This window comes from Papilio xuthus, unplaced genomic scaffold (assembly GCF_000836235.2).
Source record: "Papilio xuthus unplaced genomic scaffold, Pxut_1.1 DF826115.1, whole genome shotgun sequence".
In the NCBI taxonomy this organism is placed as follows: Eukaryota; Metazoa; Arthropoda; class Insecta; order Lepidoptera; family Papilionidae; genus Papilio; species Papilio xuthus.
Genome location: NW_013532534.1, coordinates 433,784 through 453,913, shown reverse-complemented (window position 1 = coordinate 453,913; position 20,130 = coordinate 433,784). Strand labels below are relative to the sequence as shown.

The window sequence follows — 20,130 nt, the reverse complement described above, 5'->3', positions numbered from 1 at the left end:
AATGTTACATTGTATTGTATATTTAGAGAGCATACTCCAAACCGTTTGTTTTATCCCGTAATGAAAACCTAATATATTGTATGATGATCTGAATCGAGTTTTATTGAATAACAATTTCAAAGCAATAATTTATCATATCACTTAATATTTTGGCAATCTTCTTGTATATTAAATTCTTATGTTACAATGTTTGTTGTCAAACTCCTTTGAAACGGCTTGACCAATTTTTATATTTTGTATGTATATTCAGTAGCTAGAATTACCTCCTATTTATTTCAAATTTGGCACATAGTCTAGAACATATAGGCTACAAATTAAATTTTTCCATCCCGCGCGGACAGAATCGCGGGCGATAGCTAGTATGAAGTATATTATAATCAGGTTTTAAGCAATTTCATTTTTTATGCATTTGAATATATTCACATACTTCTAATATGTATTATATTTGATTACTACATTTAAAAACTACTTTAGTGGCTTAATCTTATTTCTCGGCTGTTCAAACTATCGAAGTTTATTTAATGGGACAGAGTGTTGATAGGGTTGTCGCTCCACGCGAAGTCGTCACTGGATAACGCGTATATCATCCAATAGAAGAAGTTGAGTAGTGCAAATGAAGCAGGAAACAGCACACGCGCCGCCTTGTCGATGTGCGACACGCTGTTGATGTGACCGCGCTTGCCTACACAAACATACAGATAGAAAAAAATAAAAGAAATTGTTAAGAAAGCTCCAATAAAAATTCTTTCAAGAAGATTCAAGCATATTGGGATTATTTCGTTGTTATGGTAGGGTAGGTTGTTAGTAATTGATGTGGTTCCACCACTTTAACTACGGCACATAAATTAGTGACAGTTAAAGAATTGAAATTGAACTTATGTACTCCAATCCATAGAGATATAGTGGATAATTTATCTGTATTTAATTTGTGAAATACATTGTCATGTTAGTAGTTCAGTGGAGATAACTTACCGGCCTCAATCTGCCTCTGCCTCCGGTAGCGGTCGTCCCCCGCGAGGCAGTAGAGAAGCTGCCTCCAGCGCGGCACTCTCCTTTCGGTCTGCGTAGTTCGCTCCATAGTCAGACGCACCGATGTCTGCTCCGGTGCGGGTAGGTCCTCGCCTTCACTAGCGCACGCGCCTTGTGACGGTAAGGAGAAATTCTGTAAAGAATAATCTGTTTTTTAGAGAGTCACTTAACATGACTTCAGTACTCCCCTTTTTTTTACTTCGTATTAGTTTCCTTAGATGTATGGAAGAGTAATACATTCTGGTCGAAGTTCCGAAAGGATAAGAGCAGGAAGATGTTGATAATTTGCTTACACAATTAGTAGCAGATCGTGAGGAGCTTCGACGCCGCGCGGCTAGCTGCCTTGCCGCGAACGCATCACCTCCCACTTCCTCTATTAACTCCTCCCACTCGGAATCATCAATTACTATTTCACCAGAGCCAACCTGAAGGAAATTAAAACTTTGTACTGTAAAAATTATACAAATAATATTTTTGTAGACATCTGGCACTTTAGATGGTAGAAGAGAATTCTTAATGTCTAAGTCAAAGCTAAAGGTGGATACTTGATACATTTATTCTTTACCTTGGTGAAGTAATGCACACCAGCAAATTCCAACAAAGTGGCGATGCAATAGAAGAAACTCATTAGCAGAAACCAATCAAGAGCAGTCGCGTAACGAACTTTGGGTAGATCAGTTCGGGAATCCAAGCTGATTGTTGATAGAGTCAAAACTGTTGTTATTCCCAAACCAACGCGATCTGATGTTGCCTGGAGAGTTAGACAAATATATGTTAAAGAATAGTATTATATATATTATATAATACGTTTTTTTCTATCTATGAAGTATCAATTAGAAAGGAATATTTGTTTATTTAATTGAAATTATATAAAGATGTAATAAAACACAAGGAAATTTATCTTAAAATGCTAAAACTGTTTATATACATACCTCCCTATGAATCCAAAATGACACCCAAGACAACACAACAATGAGGATACAAGGCACGTAGACCTGAATGAGGAAATAGCCCGTGTGACGTTGCAAATTGAACGACACTTGCAGCACGGAGAAATCTCCTGTGGGAGGAAGTTGAATACATCTACATAGTAATAAAAGTTTTATTTTCAATATAAAATATAATTGCATTCCGTGCGTTCATACTAAGGGTTTAAGCTATTGCTTCTGATTGACATTTATTAGTTAAGTTAGTTTTTTTGTAGTAACAGATGGCAAAAAAGCAAACGGCTATGATTTCGCTTAAAATAAGGAAGTGGCCGCTGTCACTTAGCCCATAGACGTCAGAAAAAACTTAAAGGTTAACTAGGTGGCATTCCTATTCGCGTTGTCACTATTAAATACTACCTAAGACAACATTTCGTACATAAAATCAGTAACAGTTTTCGCCGCAAGTCTTTTCAAGTTACATAAAATGTATGTCCGTAAAGCGTAAAAGCCGATTCGTGTCGATGCAGTAAGTCCTGTCGTTCGCTATACATTAGCTCTTGGGGGAGAAAAATCAGATAATATTTTATATTGGAAATCAAAAAACGTGTAAACGCTTTGTAAGGTTAGAAGGCTCATTTAAAAGCTTTTAGGGATATTACGTCAACAAGGATTTCGATAAAATTTTCGTGTAAATGCGTAAAAGGCAAGATAGATAAATCTATCGTTAATACTTTAACCATTCAATATCTTGGTTAATTTTGCTAAATAGTCAACGTAAAAAAAGAAAAGTCGCCAATAGAAGTCGTCAAAGTACAAATTATCAGACCGTATAAAGTTTCTGCGGCTTTCAGAAATAGTTATGGCCTTGTAGGCTTACTAAGTGCCTTGGAGATTAAGTTTGTCGACTTAAGGTTAAGATAATGTACATTAAGATTATTGTTTAAGATATACCAAAACATCTTTTTTACCTTTTGTGATATTTTAATATTGACTTTCGAGATAACTGCTTCTTTAGTAGAATAACTTTCAATAAAGTAAGAATACATTTGATTATTTGGTCTGAGTACAAAAACTTATAATAATAAGTTACTAAAGGCGATTGATTGAAGTATCCGTCGCTAACAAATCGCTCCACTATTTCGCAATCAATAATCTTTTGTACGGACAAAAACATCTATAGTAACGTTAATAAGAAAATTATGTTACCCCAAAGTATTTTCTATTTGTATAGGCGACGTAATAAACAAGTTCGTCGCCCTTGTCTATGTAAATACATAAGTATAGGGCAGAACCAATTATATCAATAGAAACATATTGGAATAGGTTATTAAGAAGTACATTTATGATTTAAATTGAATAGATTAAGGATAAATATTACCAGAAACGTATTATGGAAATGGTTTATAATAGCTATTAAACTTCTATAACTTCTTACTAATGTTATAAATGTTCAAATTTAGATGGATGGACGTATGTTATTAGGAATCTTCCGTACACTTTAATGGAACTAGCTGAAATTGACCATAGATCTAGAACATAATCTGAAGGATACATAGACTATTTACTAAGTTTTTTTTAATTCCGCGCAAACGAAGTGGCAGACAGAAGCAAGTACTATATAATACAGTGAAAAAAGAGATAATGATTTAAAGATAGAAAATATATAACAAACATTTGATCTTCTGTTCAAAGTTCTATTATAATTCAAACGCTAGTATTTTATGAAGAAATGTTCCAATAATGTAACAAGATGAAAGCTTATCATAATATTATGAATATGTGTTGGTAGTTAACACTGTTTACTTACCTTCTCTTCTTGTAAAGGTGAAGTTTCGATAAGGATAACTAATGAGGTCGAACTGAGAGAGCGTCATGCCCGGCACGAAGTTAACACTTTCTGAGTTCTGCCACTGATACACTAGTTGCTGGTTCGAATACGCGTCTAGAAAAAATATTATGAAAAATATTTTCAACTCTATAGTAAATAACAGGTAATAAAAATATATCATGAAACTTGATTTATATTTGATAATAATTATTTAGAATTCTAAATAATCTTTCGAACTAAATTCTTCAATTCAAACTTCAACATTCGGTGGTAATACTTTTAATGGCAGCTTTTAAATTGAATGTTCTTTGCTTATATTGTTAAAAATAAAATACAATACTTACAACTTCCGAGGATAAGGGGACAAGACTGCCTGTCCATTGGAAAATTACGCAACTCCATCGGGCATTTCGCTTTGATCGTCAATCTGTAAATTACGACTGTGTTAGACGGAACTGCCTCATTTAGTGATGTTGAAATGAGTTTTGTGAAAGGATTACGATCAAATCCTTCGTAAGCTCTATTGTGTGCTACAGTGAAACTGGCATATCAAATCAATTCCTTTTAAAGCGATTACACGTTCGTTGAGTTTAAATTTAGAATGTCCATTAAACGATATTGTTGCAGATCAATTCAGTGCTATTTAAAATAGAATTAAAGATTTTTTTAATTGCAATCTTGTGCAAAAGTGTATACCGTTTTTAGTCCCTTAATCCCTAAAATTATGTAAGATTATTAAAATTTATGATTTTTTTATCAAAGCTTAATTACTTTTAAAATTACGAATGATAAAAATTAATAAAAGCCTAAAATTACGCATTCATATTAAAGTAATTTTAATACTAATTAATTTGTAAATGAGATTCATAGCAATTTGTGACCAAATGAACAAGTGCCTCTTGTAATAAGAGCTGAGAATTTTTCATTTTGCATACAGCCAATTAAAAATAGGACGCCATCTTGATTAACAACTCTATAAAATTAATTATAACCCATCTATAAGATCTTGATTAGATTTTTCTTTTAATAACTCCTTATTAGCATGGGCGAACAAGGGTAGACTTTAATTTTTATTTATTTTTTGTTGCTTATCACTCACTACAACTTATAATTTCTTCGGACGTTACATTAGATTTCTTTCATTTATTATTAAAATTAATTCACTGTTTCATTTTTTTGAATGCATTTAAAAATTTCATTGAACATTCGAAGAATGATGTATTTACTATTTTCTATAGGATTATGATTTGTCTTTGAAAATACATAATACGGTTAACAAAAATTAACCTCATAGAATATAATATATCTCCATGTTGACTGATACGTAATAATTTATTGGGAACAGTAATAGTGTGGACGTAGGAGTGCTTTCCGTTGTAGAAGTACGTGTCGGGCCGCCATATTCTCTCCAGCATTTTGATGGACAGGGACAAGGAACGAATTGGCCCGAGGAACGAGAGGCGCGTGTCACGCCAGTACTGCCTGAAGTAACAATCCATTGAGTAATCCTGTTGGAATAGAAAATTTGTTACAAAGATAAAGAATGGCAGCGTAACGTACTTAAAAATGAAAAAAAAAACAAATGTTTATATGGTACATAGAAGTATACGTGGCTAATAACATTAACGCGTAGTCGGAAAATTTCGGTTTATTTAGGGTGAGTTGAAATTGTGACAGTTGACATACACACTTCGCTACTGACACAAACTAACCTTAACGCTAGCCGTAACCATCCAAAATTGAGTGGTTATAGTTAGCGTTAAATATGACGTCAATTTGACGATCGTTAAAATGGTGCAACGAATTTTTGCGCAACCAAAGATTTAACCAATGTCAAGGTTATGGTTATAGTTAGTTGATGCTACTCACCCTTAGACTATGTACTAAATAATATATCCCTTTCGTTATTTTTTTCTGTTCTTATAAATATCAACAGCGTTTAAATAAATATGTAGCTATACTTTAGTAAAGTCATTACGTGAATAAAAAGGTTCGAATGTATTGAAGAGTAAACGAAGAGTATTGGAGAGAAAAACTTATTCCTTTTGAAAGTATTTAGTGGACCGTTACTAAATACAGGACGATGCGATTTGTGAGCCGATTTCAAGGGAAAATCCTTACAAAGTAATAGGATTTGATTATGTCTACATAAATATTTATCTCACTGACCATATCAAGTTCGGAAACTGGTCCCATACTTCGGATTAAAATATTTGTTTGAACGACAGTTGGGTAACCTGCGAAAAAAAATATTGTTAGTACAAGTTCTTGCCAATTACAAAATCCTTAATTCAATTAATTGAAGATGGCGAAAAATTATACTATTCTTTTTCTTTCTTAGTGTAACAGATTTTCAGGGACTTAAAGAGATACTAGGGATGTAAAATAATGGTCTCTTATCATAATTAAAGACCAAAAGATACAAAATAATAGAATAAAATTTATCGGTAACGTTTACAATACAAGTTATGAGAGCGATTTACAAATAAAAAATCATTTTTTTTTTCAAAAATTCTTAATATGAATACAGAGCTTTCTGGACAAGCAATGATTTTAGTCTCTCTTTGAATGATGCGAGGCTACTAGTCACTAGTATCATCAGCTACTACACGTCCCCACCGAGGGGTTCGGAGCTTACCCTAACTTAAGGGCGACTAGGCCATAGTTAACCACGCTGGCCCAGTTGGTTGACTTCACACATATCTTTGAATTTCTTCTCAGATATGCACAGGTTACATCACGATGTTTTCGTTCACCGTAAGAACGTCGGATAAATGTACATAAGGAAATCGGAAATCGAAAAACACATTGGTACATGGCGGGATTCGAATCCAGGACCTGCAGATCGCAAGTCAAGTGCTTCACCCCTGAGCCACCGACGCTCAGTCACTAGTATACTTCAATAAGATTATGTATGCGCGCTTCGAGCATGCAAATTTTTGCACGATCTAGGTGTGATTTAATTTGAATAGAACGCTTTTAAACAAATATCGAGAACAATACGATGTCGTGTTTGATTTTATTTTAATATTTATGAAACAAACAAAGCATTGACATCGATAGCGCTTCTGGTCAAGGTAACGACTTTTGTTATATTTGAATAGGAGAAATTTTATTGGATTTCTAAAATTTTATTTAAAAATATAAAACACATTTAACTCTTTGAAAATAAATGTTTTTCTTTCTATTATTTTGCGATTGTAAAACAAAAGCTTACATTTTACGATAAAATCCTAGAACTACAAACTACATGGATGTTACCTTTTCCATGTGTGGGTAGTTGAGAATTTTCATAGTTTTTCAGCAAGTTCTCTAAAACCAACGTTATGTTTCTCGATACCGCGTCATTGATGCTTCTTTTCTGATTATTTTTCCAAACGTTGTCATAATCTTGTGTTTCGTTTGAATTCGTGAACAATAGATCATCGGAGATGTCATCCCACTGGAGACTTGTGACATTTTTAGTGGTTGCCGAGAAAATCCTTGCAGCGTCTTGCGTCGGCGCGTCATCTTGGGAATTCAGAGATGTGAGTGATATGGGAAATGTTCCGTTTTTAGTTGTCAAATAAATTGCTCCTTTTGCGTCAGCTTTCAAGCATCTGTTGACAGAAATATTACATCGAAATACGTTGCATCAAAACGTCTCCGATTTTTTAATATCTTGCCTTTTTTTTGATACTGTAAGTTAAAAGTAATAAAGATCGTCATAGGAGTATACAAAAAACAAATTCATCAAAACTCAATTTCACAAACAATAAGCATCAATACGTATTTTTTTTAAAAGAAATTGTTATATATTGAAAATAAAAGGAAAAGACTTAAATATATCAATATTCCAAGAAACAATGAGGTCCGTTATTATTGAAACTGAATCAGCATTTTGTATAATCGTTGTAGTTGAATATGCATTTAATATAATTGCATGTATATTAAATATTTCATATTGCAACGTTAACGGTTTTGATTTTACAAGACGGTACACTAAAACTTTGGCATCGAGCCCAGTATTTTACTATGGTATTTGAGTTATGTTAAACAGCGGACTTCTGTGTGTATTTTTTTATAATTATTTTCTTTTAAAAGCTTTAGAAATATAACTTAACATTTAAAATGTTGCACACTATCTTGGGTAACGGTAGGAGTATATCTTTCAAGGTATATTTATAAATAGGTTTTCTTAACGATTTACGATACAGAGAGGGTAAAGACAAACAGGAAAAAATCTTTTTTCTCTAAACTGTAACTATGAGGTAACCAAACATGACAAAAGGCATAGTTATCTTGGAACGAATGAGAACTAATTTTAAAAGAATCCTATTCCAGTCGGATTTAAACGTCGATGTCATGTCTCCATTATTATACTGTATATTTGTAGTAAGAGCAAATTGCTAAAAGCGTCTTCACAAATTTAACCAGATATCCAAAAGTTACTTATGTATCCAATAAATATATGTAAACTTTAATATCCATATTGGTATCCATAGTTTGAATCGTTTCGTCGCACACCTCACACTAATCGGACTTAATCTGTGCGAGGTCACTGCGAAATAGAGGAAATGAAACGTATTTCCAATGCCCTTTCAAATCCTGGCATAAGGTAAAATTGATTTATGTTATCTACAAGAATTATAGTAGACAATAATAGTTCAAATTAATCTTCTGTTAGATATACATACATGATAATTATCTTGCTAATTTCGTGGCCATATTTAAGACATATAAAATATAAGTTAATTTTGAAATTAATTTGTAGTACTAACTTGAACACATAATACAACAGATAAATTTGAGGTATCAAAAACTTCATAAAATATTATGAAATATAACAAAGAATACGGAGAAAATAACAACAGGAAAGAAATAAACACATCTAACACTTTTAAATTATGTGTGAAGATTTTTTTATAGTTTCAATACAGTGTAACTGGGTGCAGCGGCCCATGTATCTAGGTTGTAGCTATAGGCTTGATAAGCCGTGATTGGCGTCTTCTTTGAATGATTCTTGATTGCACGTTCTCCGGGGTCGATGAGTTTCGTTACAGTTAGTTGAGCATTTTGAAATTTGAACTACATTTACTTATTTTGTTAAATTAAACTAGATAGATAGATTTTTTTTTAGGAAGGGCGGTGGCTCAGTGGTCAAGCACTTAACTTGCAATCAGCAGGTCCTGGGTTCGAATCCCGCCATGTACCAATGTGTTTTTCGATTTACATATGTACATTTATCCGACGTTCTTACGGCGAAGGAAAACATCGTGATGCAACCTGCACATATCTGAGAAATAATTCAAAGATATGTGTGAAGTCAAACCAACCCGCACTTGGCCAGCGTGGTTGACTGTGGCCTAATCACCCTTAACTTAGGCTAGACTCCGAGCCCCTCGGTGGGGACGAATAGTGAGCTGATGATGATGAGATAGACTTTATACGAGATGGCAAACAAGCAAACGATTACTTAGTATTCCCTAAAGCGAAGTGGACGCTGATCAAAATAGTTGTAGAAATGTAATTTGATAGACAGAATACTTTTTCATGACTTTTTGGTGTCATTGTATTCCACGAGTCGGCTCATTCGGTAACAGATGTTTGTTTTGTAGACTCTAACACTGTTAAGTCACCACAACTAAGTGAATAAATTTATGTGTTTAACAGTTATAAATAAGTGCTATCCTAATAATTAGATTAGCAAGAGGTAGGCGTATGCTACTTCTATCAAGTTATTGAATTTTCATCTTCGTATTTCAGTTGGCTCAACAGATTTAAACGCAGATTTAGGGCAATTTCGTCTAAAGCACTTACAAAATTAATTAAATTAAAACTGCTTGAGAATACTGTATAAAGTGGTTTAGTATAATTATTATATTTATGAATAAAATAAGTTAAGTTATTTAGAAAAGATTAAATTAATTTTATAACAAAAGATTTACCATCGTTTGGTCAATTTGCAATCTTATTGCAACCGAAAAATGCACTGAAATTCAAAACGTATCTCCTAATTTTCGTATGCCATTAAATGTTCATTTGTTTTTTAGTTGTGACCAAACCTTCACGTGTTTAAAATTCTCTAATGAATTAAACGAAACGGATCGAAATCGTCCCTAGTCAGTCTTAAATCTAATGTAGGACAACCGGACAAGCGTACCTAGTAACTAATTACGTTTAATTTTATGCAAAAGTCAAAAATTAAATAAGTTTAATGAACCAGAATTAGCATAAGTAGCTAAAAGTCTATTTAAGTTACGTATATTCTTGTGAATCTAGATAATACAAGCTAGCTAAAATTACAAGTTACCACTTTGGTAGCGAATAATTTTTAGTCGACTTCATAATTATATCCATCAATGGGTTTGAGTGAAAAAGATTATTGGCAAATTGTTAACATGATTTAAACGTAATTTTTTTTAATGTAAAAGGCTCTACAAATGTTTTTTCCAACCCATGTGGGGTAAATTGTAATACTTTTATTTCTATTTTATTTATTTAATTGAAGTGAAAGTTTCCTCAACGTTATTTACTGCTTAGTAATTCTCCCTCGCTCTCAGCGTCCAGTAATCGGAAGTTAAGATGACAGTGAGTGCGTCTTTGTTTAGATGCCTTTAAGAAACTTTACTTAACATTGCACGATACGGCTTTTTTGTAATTTGCAACAAATTATAAGTTACAATGTGGTTGGTAACAGAATAAATTAAATATACACTAATCTCTTTATATCTCAATTGTATCTACAACATAGACGCTACCGATTTTTGAATGGGCAATGAATTTGATTTACGATTTATTTGTAATCAAGCGTTGTTTTACATAATTTTAGTTACTTGAACGTGTCTTATATTTTATAATAACATGGCGATGGATTGGAACTCATGGAAATTTAAGTTGAATAATCTTTCAAAAATCGGTCGAGCTGCCTGATTTTATATCAATAAAATTGAATACAACAATGTTTTTTTAAGAAATGCGTCGACTTTCATGCGATTTGACATTAATGGTAAGGACAAAACGAAAGTGTCCGATGTGGTGGAGCACTGAGCACCCTCACCTCGACCGAGCACCCTTCGCGACATGAAAGTGTCGCACATTTTGAACCTCCATCGATCCTACTTCTGATATTGCTGTGTTCGCTTTTATATCCTTAATAATCTAATTTTATAACTTCAAAAGTAAGAAAATAATATATGTTAAAAAAATTAGAAAAAATCAATGAAATATAATGTGTCGGGCGTACGTAAGTTTCGTAGATTTGTTAAAAATTTTCATTAAGGTACTGCCTAAGTAACCATTCGATAACTCTGAGTTAAGTTATGACTTAAAAATGTCGCACCCAATTTCTTTTCAACAGAAACCCTAAGTGGGTGTAAAAGAGATTTATTTTAATATTCTCACGTCAACATGACTTAACCATGCAAACAATTCAAATTTATCTCTCAAATAAAATGTGTTTTTCAAATTACAATTATATCACAAGTCAGTTTCATTCTATAAACTTTAAAATAATTAAAATGATTTGACTTTTTTTAACCAATAATTTTACATTTTACACACTAAAGAATTGTTTGGTTTGAATATTTTCTTCTCATAATATAGTAAAACAAATTATAATTTTATTTTTCATTTTTTTATTAATTAAAATAATCTATTAACTAAATTTTATTTTATAATTGCTACTGATGTTTGACAAACATTATTTTAAAACTTCTATGTAACTAAATACGTGTAAATTATTCGTAACTTCTCATACTATTACTTGATGTAGTAACGTTGTTTCTATTTCTTTATATTCGCCAATTATTGAAAATATATTTGCGATAACGAAGAACATATGCGACGCGCAGTCATCAGATTCATTTGTATTTATTAAATTGCTATAAACAGACCACGAATCGGATGCTATTGCTAAAACATGTCCCAATATAACCATAAATCCAGTCATCAAAGGATAATCACTTGAGAATATATTAGCCAACGTATATGCTAGTATTATTAACAGATTCTTCGCCAAAGATAAATTAATATTCTTGACCGGCATATGAAATTGTATCCTTTTCGATGTTTGACTCTTTTGTGGTTTTTTGCTACATTTTAAATACGGTATCTTCATTTTAATTTAACATTGCATTGCAATCTAAACTTTGTACGGAATAAACATGTTTTTACACTTTCTGATGATGAATGATTGAATTTATTTATATATTTTAAAACATTTCTATTTATTGAAGTTTAGAGTTATTTGTCAGTGATGACAATCAAAGACAGATTTTCATTTTACTCTTTTACAATGTCTATGAAATGACATATTAAAAAAACAAAACCTTAAGATATGCGTCTTAACTTTTTGAAAAAACTCTGAAAAGAAACAAAGCTATACACGAACATTAAAATTAAAAATCAGCTTTATATGTCCTTTTAGACTAACGTACTTATAATCCTTTTATGTATTACATAATATTATTATGGTCACTTCAAATCTTTAAAAATGTCACTCAAAGACCCTTGAATCGTAATTCAGCGTAAGAGGGCGCTAATGTTTTGACAAATAAAACTGTTATATTTTTTTCGTTTAATGTACTGTTAACAATTTCATATAGTTTTGAAGTATAGACGATATTAATTGAAACATGGAAAAGTAGTAACTACATCGTAGACGAACGAAAAAATATTACCGAATAAAAATATGATATTTATAACTCGTACTTTAGGCTTGTCTATAGATAGTGCGCTTGGATCTGATAATACAAAAAGGTGACCGACTAATATAAACGCACTCGGTAGCGGTGGTTCATAACATCCGAAATGATCTAGTACATAGCCAATAGCCATTAGACCTTGACCAAATTGTGGCAAGTATTTGACAACAGCATTCTTTGGTTCTTCCATTATTCTTCTTTTAACTTTTTAATATCTATATATTATTTAATAAATTTTATCATAGTGTACTTTATGACAATTTTAAGTTATAACTTCTGCTTCAGTTTTAGTGTATTCGATGTGGTTACCACTAAGGATACAAATCGATTTTTTCCATTTAAAGTTGATGTAGTGTTGTGGGCATTAGTATCATTCAACTGTTGACTGACTTATTCTCAATATGATTAATAAAACATTATAATCGTTTGTAGTATTTCTGTTATTTGATTAGTGTTTTCACCATTCATTTAAATATGTTCCACAGACTGATATTCCCATCTTAACTTGGATACCTTTGCATGTTGTTTTAATGAAGTAACTTAATTTCTTTAATTTTTTTTGTATAAACTTCCACATTATGTTATAAATCCATCTGTTGTAATTTGATATATTAAATTCCTTATAATTTTATATGATTGTAGTTTTTTTTGTTAAATTATTTGTATTGCAATTTTAATTTCAAATTGGTAATGTTTTGTCAATTATGACAATACGGACAGACGTCATAAACAATATTTTCTTTTTTTTTCTATTGCATAACCTTTAAATTGACTGACCTCTTTTATAAAAAAAATCAGTGTTTAAGTTCTTTTTTTTTCTCGACAACAAGAATACATTTTTGAAGACAAAGTACTACATTTCGCTTGGGACTTAGTCCGCGCGAAATAAAAAAAACTTAGTAGCCTATGTCTTCTTCCAGATTATGTTTTACAGCTATAACAAATATCAGCAAGATCCATGCAATCGTTCTATAGTATACTTACTCTTTGGTTCTATAGATACCTTCTAACAAATATCCATCCATACATCCAAATATTCACATTTATAATAGTAAGATTTGTTTCGGTTATGTTTCAATGTCGGTACAGCTGGTAGTGACGAAACAAGTAATTTATTTTTAGTGAGACGTAGGGTTTTCCCTTTGTGTAAGCGACACGATGCGGTCCGGTAACAGGGCGCAGATGTACGACACAAAAATGAAATATAATTTACTTATTACGACTAAGGTACGAAATAAATATATAAATATATAATAGTCATGTACATAGACTTGGGTTTCATCTTAAACCGTATTTTTTAAAAATATGTTGAATTGACCATAAAGATTTGACTACATAATATTTATATTATACTGTAATTTTCATTTAGCTTCTTATTTACTTTTTTAAACATATATCCCTGTTCCATTTAGATTATAATCTTTCATATAATAAACCTCTTTTGCTTGCTTACATATTTATTCGAAGGTTCTGATGGATTTTCTCAAAAACAATTTAGAGCCCCTTTAGGAGCCGTCTTGCGTTTTATTTTGATGACCTGTTTATTGAAGCCTGTTCCATCGCATTTCAATTTAATACGGATAAAAAATAGCTGCAGATTAAAAATAAGAATAATACTAACTTGTACTGAAGAGATCGCTAAAGAGCGACTTTATGATGTAATAAATGGTTGAAAAATAAGATTATTGTTAATCTTTGATAGTCAGGATTTATAAGGACAACAATCAATTAAGTTATACCACTGTATGTGTTTTAGAAATATCTAAAAAGCACGAAAATTTCAAACAAGCAATCTTACTTCTTACTAATATTACAAATGCGAATGTTTAGATGGATGGACGTATGTATGTTTGTTTGAAACTATCTCCAGAACGGCGAACAGATCTCGGTGAAATTTTGCATAGGTCCAGAACATAGTCTAGAAGAACACATAAGCTACTTATTAAGTTTTTTTTTATTTCCGCGCGAACACAGTCGTGCGACAGTTTGTATAGCTATAAATTAAATAAAAATGTTAATTCAGTTTGAGGGCATCCATTAACAATGTTGACATGTTTTCAAACATATTATAAAATTCGTTATAATATTTCATGCAACATCAGTGTCATCGTGTCTTGGTGATCGATATGGCAATGGCAAGTGGCAGCGAGTGATGGTTGACATTGAACAGCGACATCTATCGCTCACAATTGGCAGTCTGTCAAGTCTGCAGCCTGCCCTTGCAAGGAACACTTACACGGTCGTGATCATTAAATACGATTTCAGAAGACTTTATTAAGAAAACAACACTCGATTCATTGAGAAAACTTCTTGGCAAGTAAACAAAGACTTCGTCGGAAAGTTTCTTCTTAATATATCAAGCAGAGACACAGCGAACTACATATATACAACCGTGAGTTTCTGACGCCAATATGGATATATTTAAATCAAATTTGTTGTCTCTGTTGTGCCACAGATAATGTTTTTAACGGAGATTTTGGTCTCAGAAACTCACGAATATTATTTTAAACGTTGTCCGTGTTTGTATTTTATTAAATAAGTAATTAAATTAATAAAATTGATTCCATAGTTTACTCAAACAAGCAATCGTTTCTTGTTTATCATTTTAAATTGTAAAATTTCTCCCCTCTGGCCATGCCATTAAAGTTCAGTCTAGTGTGGTTAATTTAAATATGCACACATAAATGTGCAAATGACAAGCACAAATAATTAAAGTACAGTCATAATTCATTTAATATTGATTGATAAGTAAATAAATGTAAACGTAACAGACAAATAAATCCCACTGATATTATTAAATGCGAATGTTTGGATAGATGGATGTTAGTTAGAAGGTGTCTTAGGATGCCATCGTAGGATGTAAAACATAGTCGGGAAGAACACATAGGTTACTTTTTATTTTTTTTTAAATTCCGTGAGGACGGAGTCGCTGCAGACAGCTAGTATTGTTATAAGCGTTCAGACCAAGATAATAAAAACCATGAAGCATTATTTTTTTGTGAGTGCTATCATTGATAATTATCTTTCAAAGAAGAAATTACTCGACCTTTAATCAGCAAACGTTTAACGGAATGTCTCTAATCAAGAATGTTTGCTTGTGGCTTTACATTTACTTTTTACTTTAGTACTTTACATTTTTTTATATCACAAGGTGGCAAACGAGCGAGCCGCTACCTGAAATCGCTGAAGTGCGAAGTGACCGTTGCCCATAGACATACGCAATTGCATATGCATTGCATACCTTTAATCGACGGAGGAGAGGATGCGCAGAAAGAAAATATTTTCCCTTTCCATGCATCCACTCATCCGGAAAGTCCACTTCCACTACCCATCCTTTCCTTATAAGAAAAGGGTGGGAAGGGAAAGAGGACTAAATTAGGCCTCCGGGACGGGATTTTATTTGTATATCTTAAAAAAAATATAGTTAATCGTTCACGTTGCTTTGAAGGACTATTCTCTCTACTCCCCTATCTTTAAATGGTATGCTTATTATTGACCAATAAAAGTCCAGGTTTCTTACGTTGCATACGAATTTAAAAATGTATTATAAGTCTCAATTCGTATCTACTACGTGCTTATCTTTCCAACGATGTCTATACCTCTCCGAAGTGTCGACCCTTTTCACGGCGGAGGTATTTACAAGAAGGCCTTCCCAGACTTCGCTACATTTGCTCTTCAAAATTTACAAGTTAACAGTAAATCGTTGGGTTGGATTATGTTACTATAGACATTTATTATAATTTTTTGTTCATATTAAAAGTTATTTTGTAATTTTTTTTTCACATTAAAATATTTTTTGTTCTGTTCTGTTCTGTTTCTTGTTTATGGCTCTCCCTCATCGGATTGGGCCAATGTCAAGTGTTTATGGTAATATTTTTTCTACAATTTAACAAATGTAACTCCTCAGTTAAAGTAGAGATATCCACAGAGTAACAGATATATTTGTGAACGTTCTCGAAATTCAATCGGGAACCTTACTAGTAAAGTCAACATTGGACAGTTTCCAGTCAAAGTGTCTTTGATCACAGCGCGATAATATTAAAAAAGCAATTGAAAGCTGATATTTTTTTTAACCAATTATCAAGATAAAAAAAGTGATACAAATGTCTTAAAAAGTTTTTATACTATTGAATTAACTCCCGCCGTCTGACCATTTTTCCATAAAACGGTTCTAGAAATGTCAATATTAATTTCGTTTTTATTTTATAATTCGACCATTTGTTGCTTATCCAAAACACTTTAATCTCTACCATTTTTTAATCAAACGGAAACGTATATGTTAATGACCGCACTAGTATTAAAACTACTACTACTATTTAAACATTTGAATGTTAAAATGCAATACAATAAACAAATGTTTCCTTATAATTCTACTATCTCACATTAAAATGTAAAAGGATAAATTGTCACTATAATTAAAGAAACAAAATGGTACGCAAATATACGTAGTAGCTAATAGTCATTTGAAAAAGCAAACTTTTTCGCGTAATCAGTCACCCGTGTAGGATAACTCAAATAGAAAAATCATTTCCTATTCGAGCAAATTCTCTCAAAGTGAACTTTACTCAGTGATTTCATAAGTTTATATATATTTATTTGCTTTAACCCTTTTTTGCTTTAGAAAAATGATACAATTATACTTTTCGGAAATAGCAACTAAACGAGGAAATATTGATGTTCAACGACATCCAAGATAGATATTTTCTTTTCTTTATGTTAGGAAAATAATATTTATGAATGTGAACGTAATTAGTGCATTTTCACGGAACAAAAGAGTCTAATTAGTTTATAAAAAAATAATTAATAAAGACTAAGGACAGGAGGTCTAAAATTTTCAATACCTAGATTTGTTATTGCAAATAAAAACTTTATTTAACGTGCAGTTTGTTCCCAATTTTACTAGTTGTATATAAAGGAGTAACATTAATATAATATACTAGCTGTAGCCCGCGACTCTGTCCGCGTGGTATTAAAAAATAGATAGTAGCCGATTCTCAGACCTACTCAATATGCTCACAAAATTTCATGAGAATCGGTCAAGCCGTTTCGGAGGAGTATGGAAATGAAAATTGTGACACGAGAATTTTATATATAAGAAGATTATACTAATATAATTTAAAGTTTATTTAATTCCAAATGAATCTGAGTAAGCTATGACACTGAGTTTCGTATTACAATAATGTACCGAACGTAATCTATCACGTGTATTGTGGCCGCCGGAGGAGGCAGGAAGCCATGCGACGGGTACGGAGCGATGTAAACACAAATGTATATCAACCTTTCAATATTGACATAAACAAATCACTACATTTACTTGTGAAAGGGTAAACATTTTATAGCGATCGATTATGTACAGTCAGCTACATAAATATCTATACATTTACAAAGCTTTAGAAAGTTATACACGCCTTGGGTTTAGAAAAGTGTACCCGTCTATATACTTCAGGCCACGGATATATGTTAATGAAAAATACATGCTTACGTATTTTTAAAATCGAAGGAATATACAAGTTTTTAAAGTTTTTTTAATGTAATTTTAAATATATATTTTTGCAGCTGACTGTACATATAATCGAACCGTTAGTATGTTCAATCAAGTATTCGGAACAAATTAAAGTCATCAATATTTATTAAAGAAAAAAAACAGTAAGTTTAATAGATAAACTTCTAAGATGTAGACCAGAAGCACTCTTTAGTTACAAATATTGGGATTCTAATAAATCGAAATGTAAAAGAGTAAAACCGCATCCGAGTACGTTTTTCAATCTTTAAAAAAGATCTTTGAGGTTGATCAGATACAGAAAAAATGTTTGGGAATATGACTTGAACTTTTGAGGCGTAATATAGCATACATATGGAAAAGTACATATGTATATATTTTTACACCAAAAATAGCTCTTTAAAAAGAGTTCAATAGACATACATATATGCGTGGATTATAACCAAACTTCGTACCAGATTATAATCTTATCAATGGATATTCCGTCAGGGTTATGTAATTACACCATTTCAAAATCCTAAAAAAAACTACTTGTACATACTCGTCAAAGTTCAACACAATGCATATACATATGTACAATAATGGAAAAATTAAATGTGATGTAAAAGTCTCTATAAAGTAAGAAACTATAACTTATATTTTGTTTGGAAAAATGTATTAACTTAAAAACTGTTCTATAAATAGATTTTCAACAATCTAGTTTCAAGGGCGTCATAAATATTAAATACCAATCGGGTCTGTTTTAAAATTACAATACCGACAATAACGAATTGAAACTTGTTAAAGAATCCTGCATTATTTATTAGGTTAGAGAAAACTCGAGAAGATAAAAGGAACATGATATTGTTTAATCTTTTTTGCAGCTCTACGATGAAAGCTCTATTAAAATGACAAATTGAATTTTACTTCTTTTTTGTCTTAAAAACGGACCTCAATATTTTTGTTTCAATATCTATTTTAGATTCTAACAATACTTTTAAATTGTGGTAGCCAATAAAAACAAGTAAACAATACAAAAGTTATTAAAAATTATACAACTTACCCCAATAAAACTCCTAAAGTTGCAGTGATGAATTTTAAATCGGTCATTGTTAAAATGTTTGCTAAGGGATGTCCGACTTATAAGTTTATTAGCCGCGTGTGTGGTAGCACTGTAGGCGGTTCGTCCGCTCCGGCCCGCGCGACAAGCCAACAGCTACGAAGACAGTGCGCCTCTACGCATGCGTAGCTCGTAGCACACTCCACGATGATTACACGTAGATAACAAAATACCGCGAAACATCTCTGAAGTTTATCATAAAGACGCATTTCTTATTCTTTTTTACATAAGTAACATTAATATAACCTCCGTGGTATTTATTGTATTGATTAAAAAATGTATTGTTTTATGAAATTATATTAATTGGATTAAGAGATTATTTGTACTATATGTTGGAGTCAATTTTATTTTATTGGTCTCGTGGAAAATGCAGCATGCAAAAATTTTTAGCTGAAAATTGGTTAGGATATTTACTACAGAAAATGATAAGCTCTAATCAGTTAGTACTACTAATAAGCAACGGGGGAAATAATCCTCTCCCCACGGCAATAGGTTTGCTTGTTGAATCGCTTGCTTCTCACAACGTAATGGAAATTCTCAATCCGTTGAGTGATATTTGCGATTTGGACGAATCTTATTAACCGCTGATGTATAATATGTAAACGCGTTGAATTGGTAGTTTCATTGTTTTAACGGTTTGATTCGAGAGATGAGTATACACATTTAAAAGTATGTTATAAAGTACAAAGTTTATTTTTTTTATTCTGTCTTGATTCCTTTCTTTTTGTCGAAGATTACAAGATCTCTGAATTCTATTTTAAAAGTGGTAACAATTGATGATATTTCAAGGCAAAGGCAATTGAGACGAAGCTTTTCGAACAAGGAAAAGATTAAAAAGTTTTGTTTAAATGAAAATTCATGAGATGATTGATTGAAAGGGTAATCTTATCGTATCTTCCATATTTTATTTCTAGTTATCACAGAACTTGAAACTTTATTTTAATTTTTATTAAAAACTGGCTATCGCCCGCGACTCCGTCCGCGTGGATATATAAAAAAAAATTAATTAGTGTAGACTATGTGTTCTTTCAGACTATGTTCTATACCTATGCCCAATTTAA

At 31.8% G+C, this 20,130-nt stretch overlaps 1 protein-coding gene across 1 annotated transcript; it reads right to left on the bottom strand.

Annotated features, from left to right (window-relative positions):
• Positions 1-518: 518 nt before the first annotated feature.
• Positions 519-19,059, bottom strand: LOC106123214 (gamma-aminobutyric acid receptor alpha-like). Its single transcript, XM_013319445.1, has 11 exons — positions 19,013-19,059; positions 7,048-7,385; positions 5,956-6,023; positions 5,074-5,294; positions 4,131-4,213; positions 3,766-3,900; positions 1,962-2,089; positions 1,595-1,780; positions 1,323-1,454; positions 973-1,162; positions 519-682 (listed from the first exon to the last, which is right to left on the bottom strand). The coding sequence occupies exons 1-11, from the start codon at positions 19,057-19,059 to the stop codon at positions 519-521; spliced, it is 1,692 nt and encodes a 563-aa protein (XP_013174899.1).
• Between the last annotated feature and the right edge of the window lie 1,071 nt (positions 19,060-20,130).

Excerpts from the sequence above, each read along its gene's own strand:
- LOC106123214 (XM_013319445.1), bottom strand. The coding sequence starts at position 19,059 with ATGACCGATTTAAAATTCATCACTGCAACTTTAGGAGTTTTATTGGG. Across the intron at positions 6,024-7,047 it reads ACTACCCACACATGGAAAAG|GTTACCCAACTGTCGTTCAA; the intron begins GTAACATCCATG and ends TTTTTTTCGCAG. Across the intron at positions 683-972 it reads GCAGAGGCAGATTGAGGCCG|GCAAGCGCGGTCACATCAAC; the intron begins GTAAGTTATCTC and ends ATGTTTGTGTAG.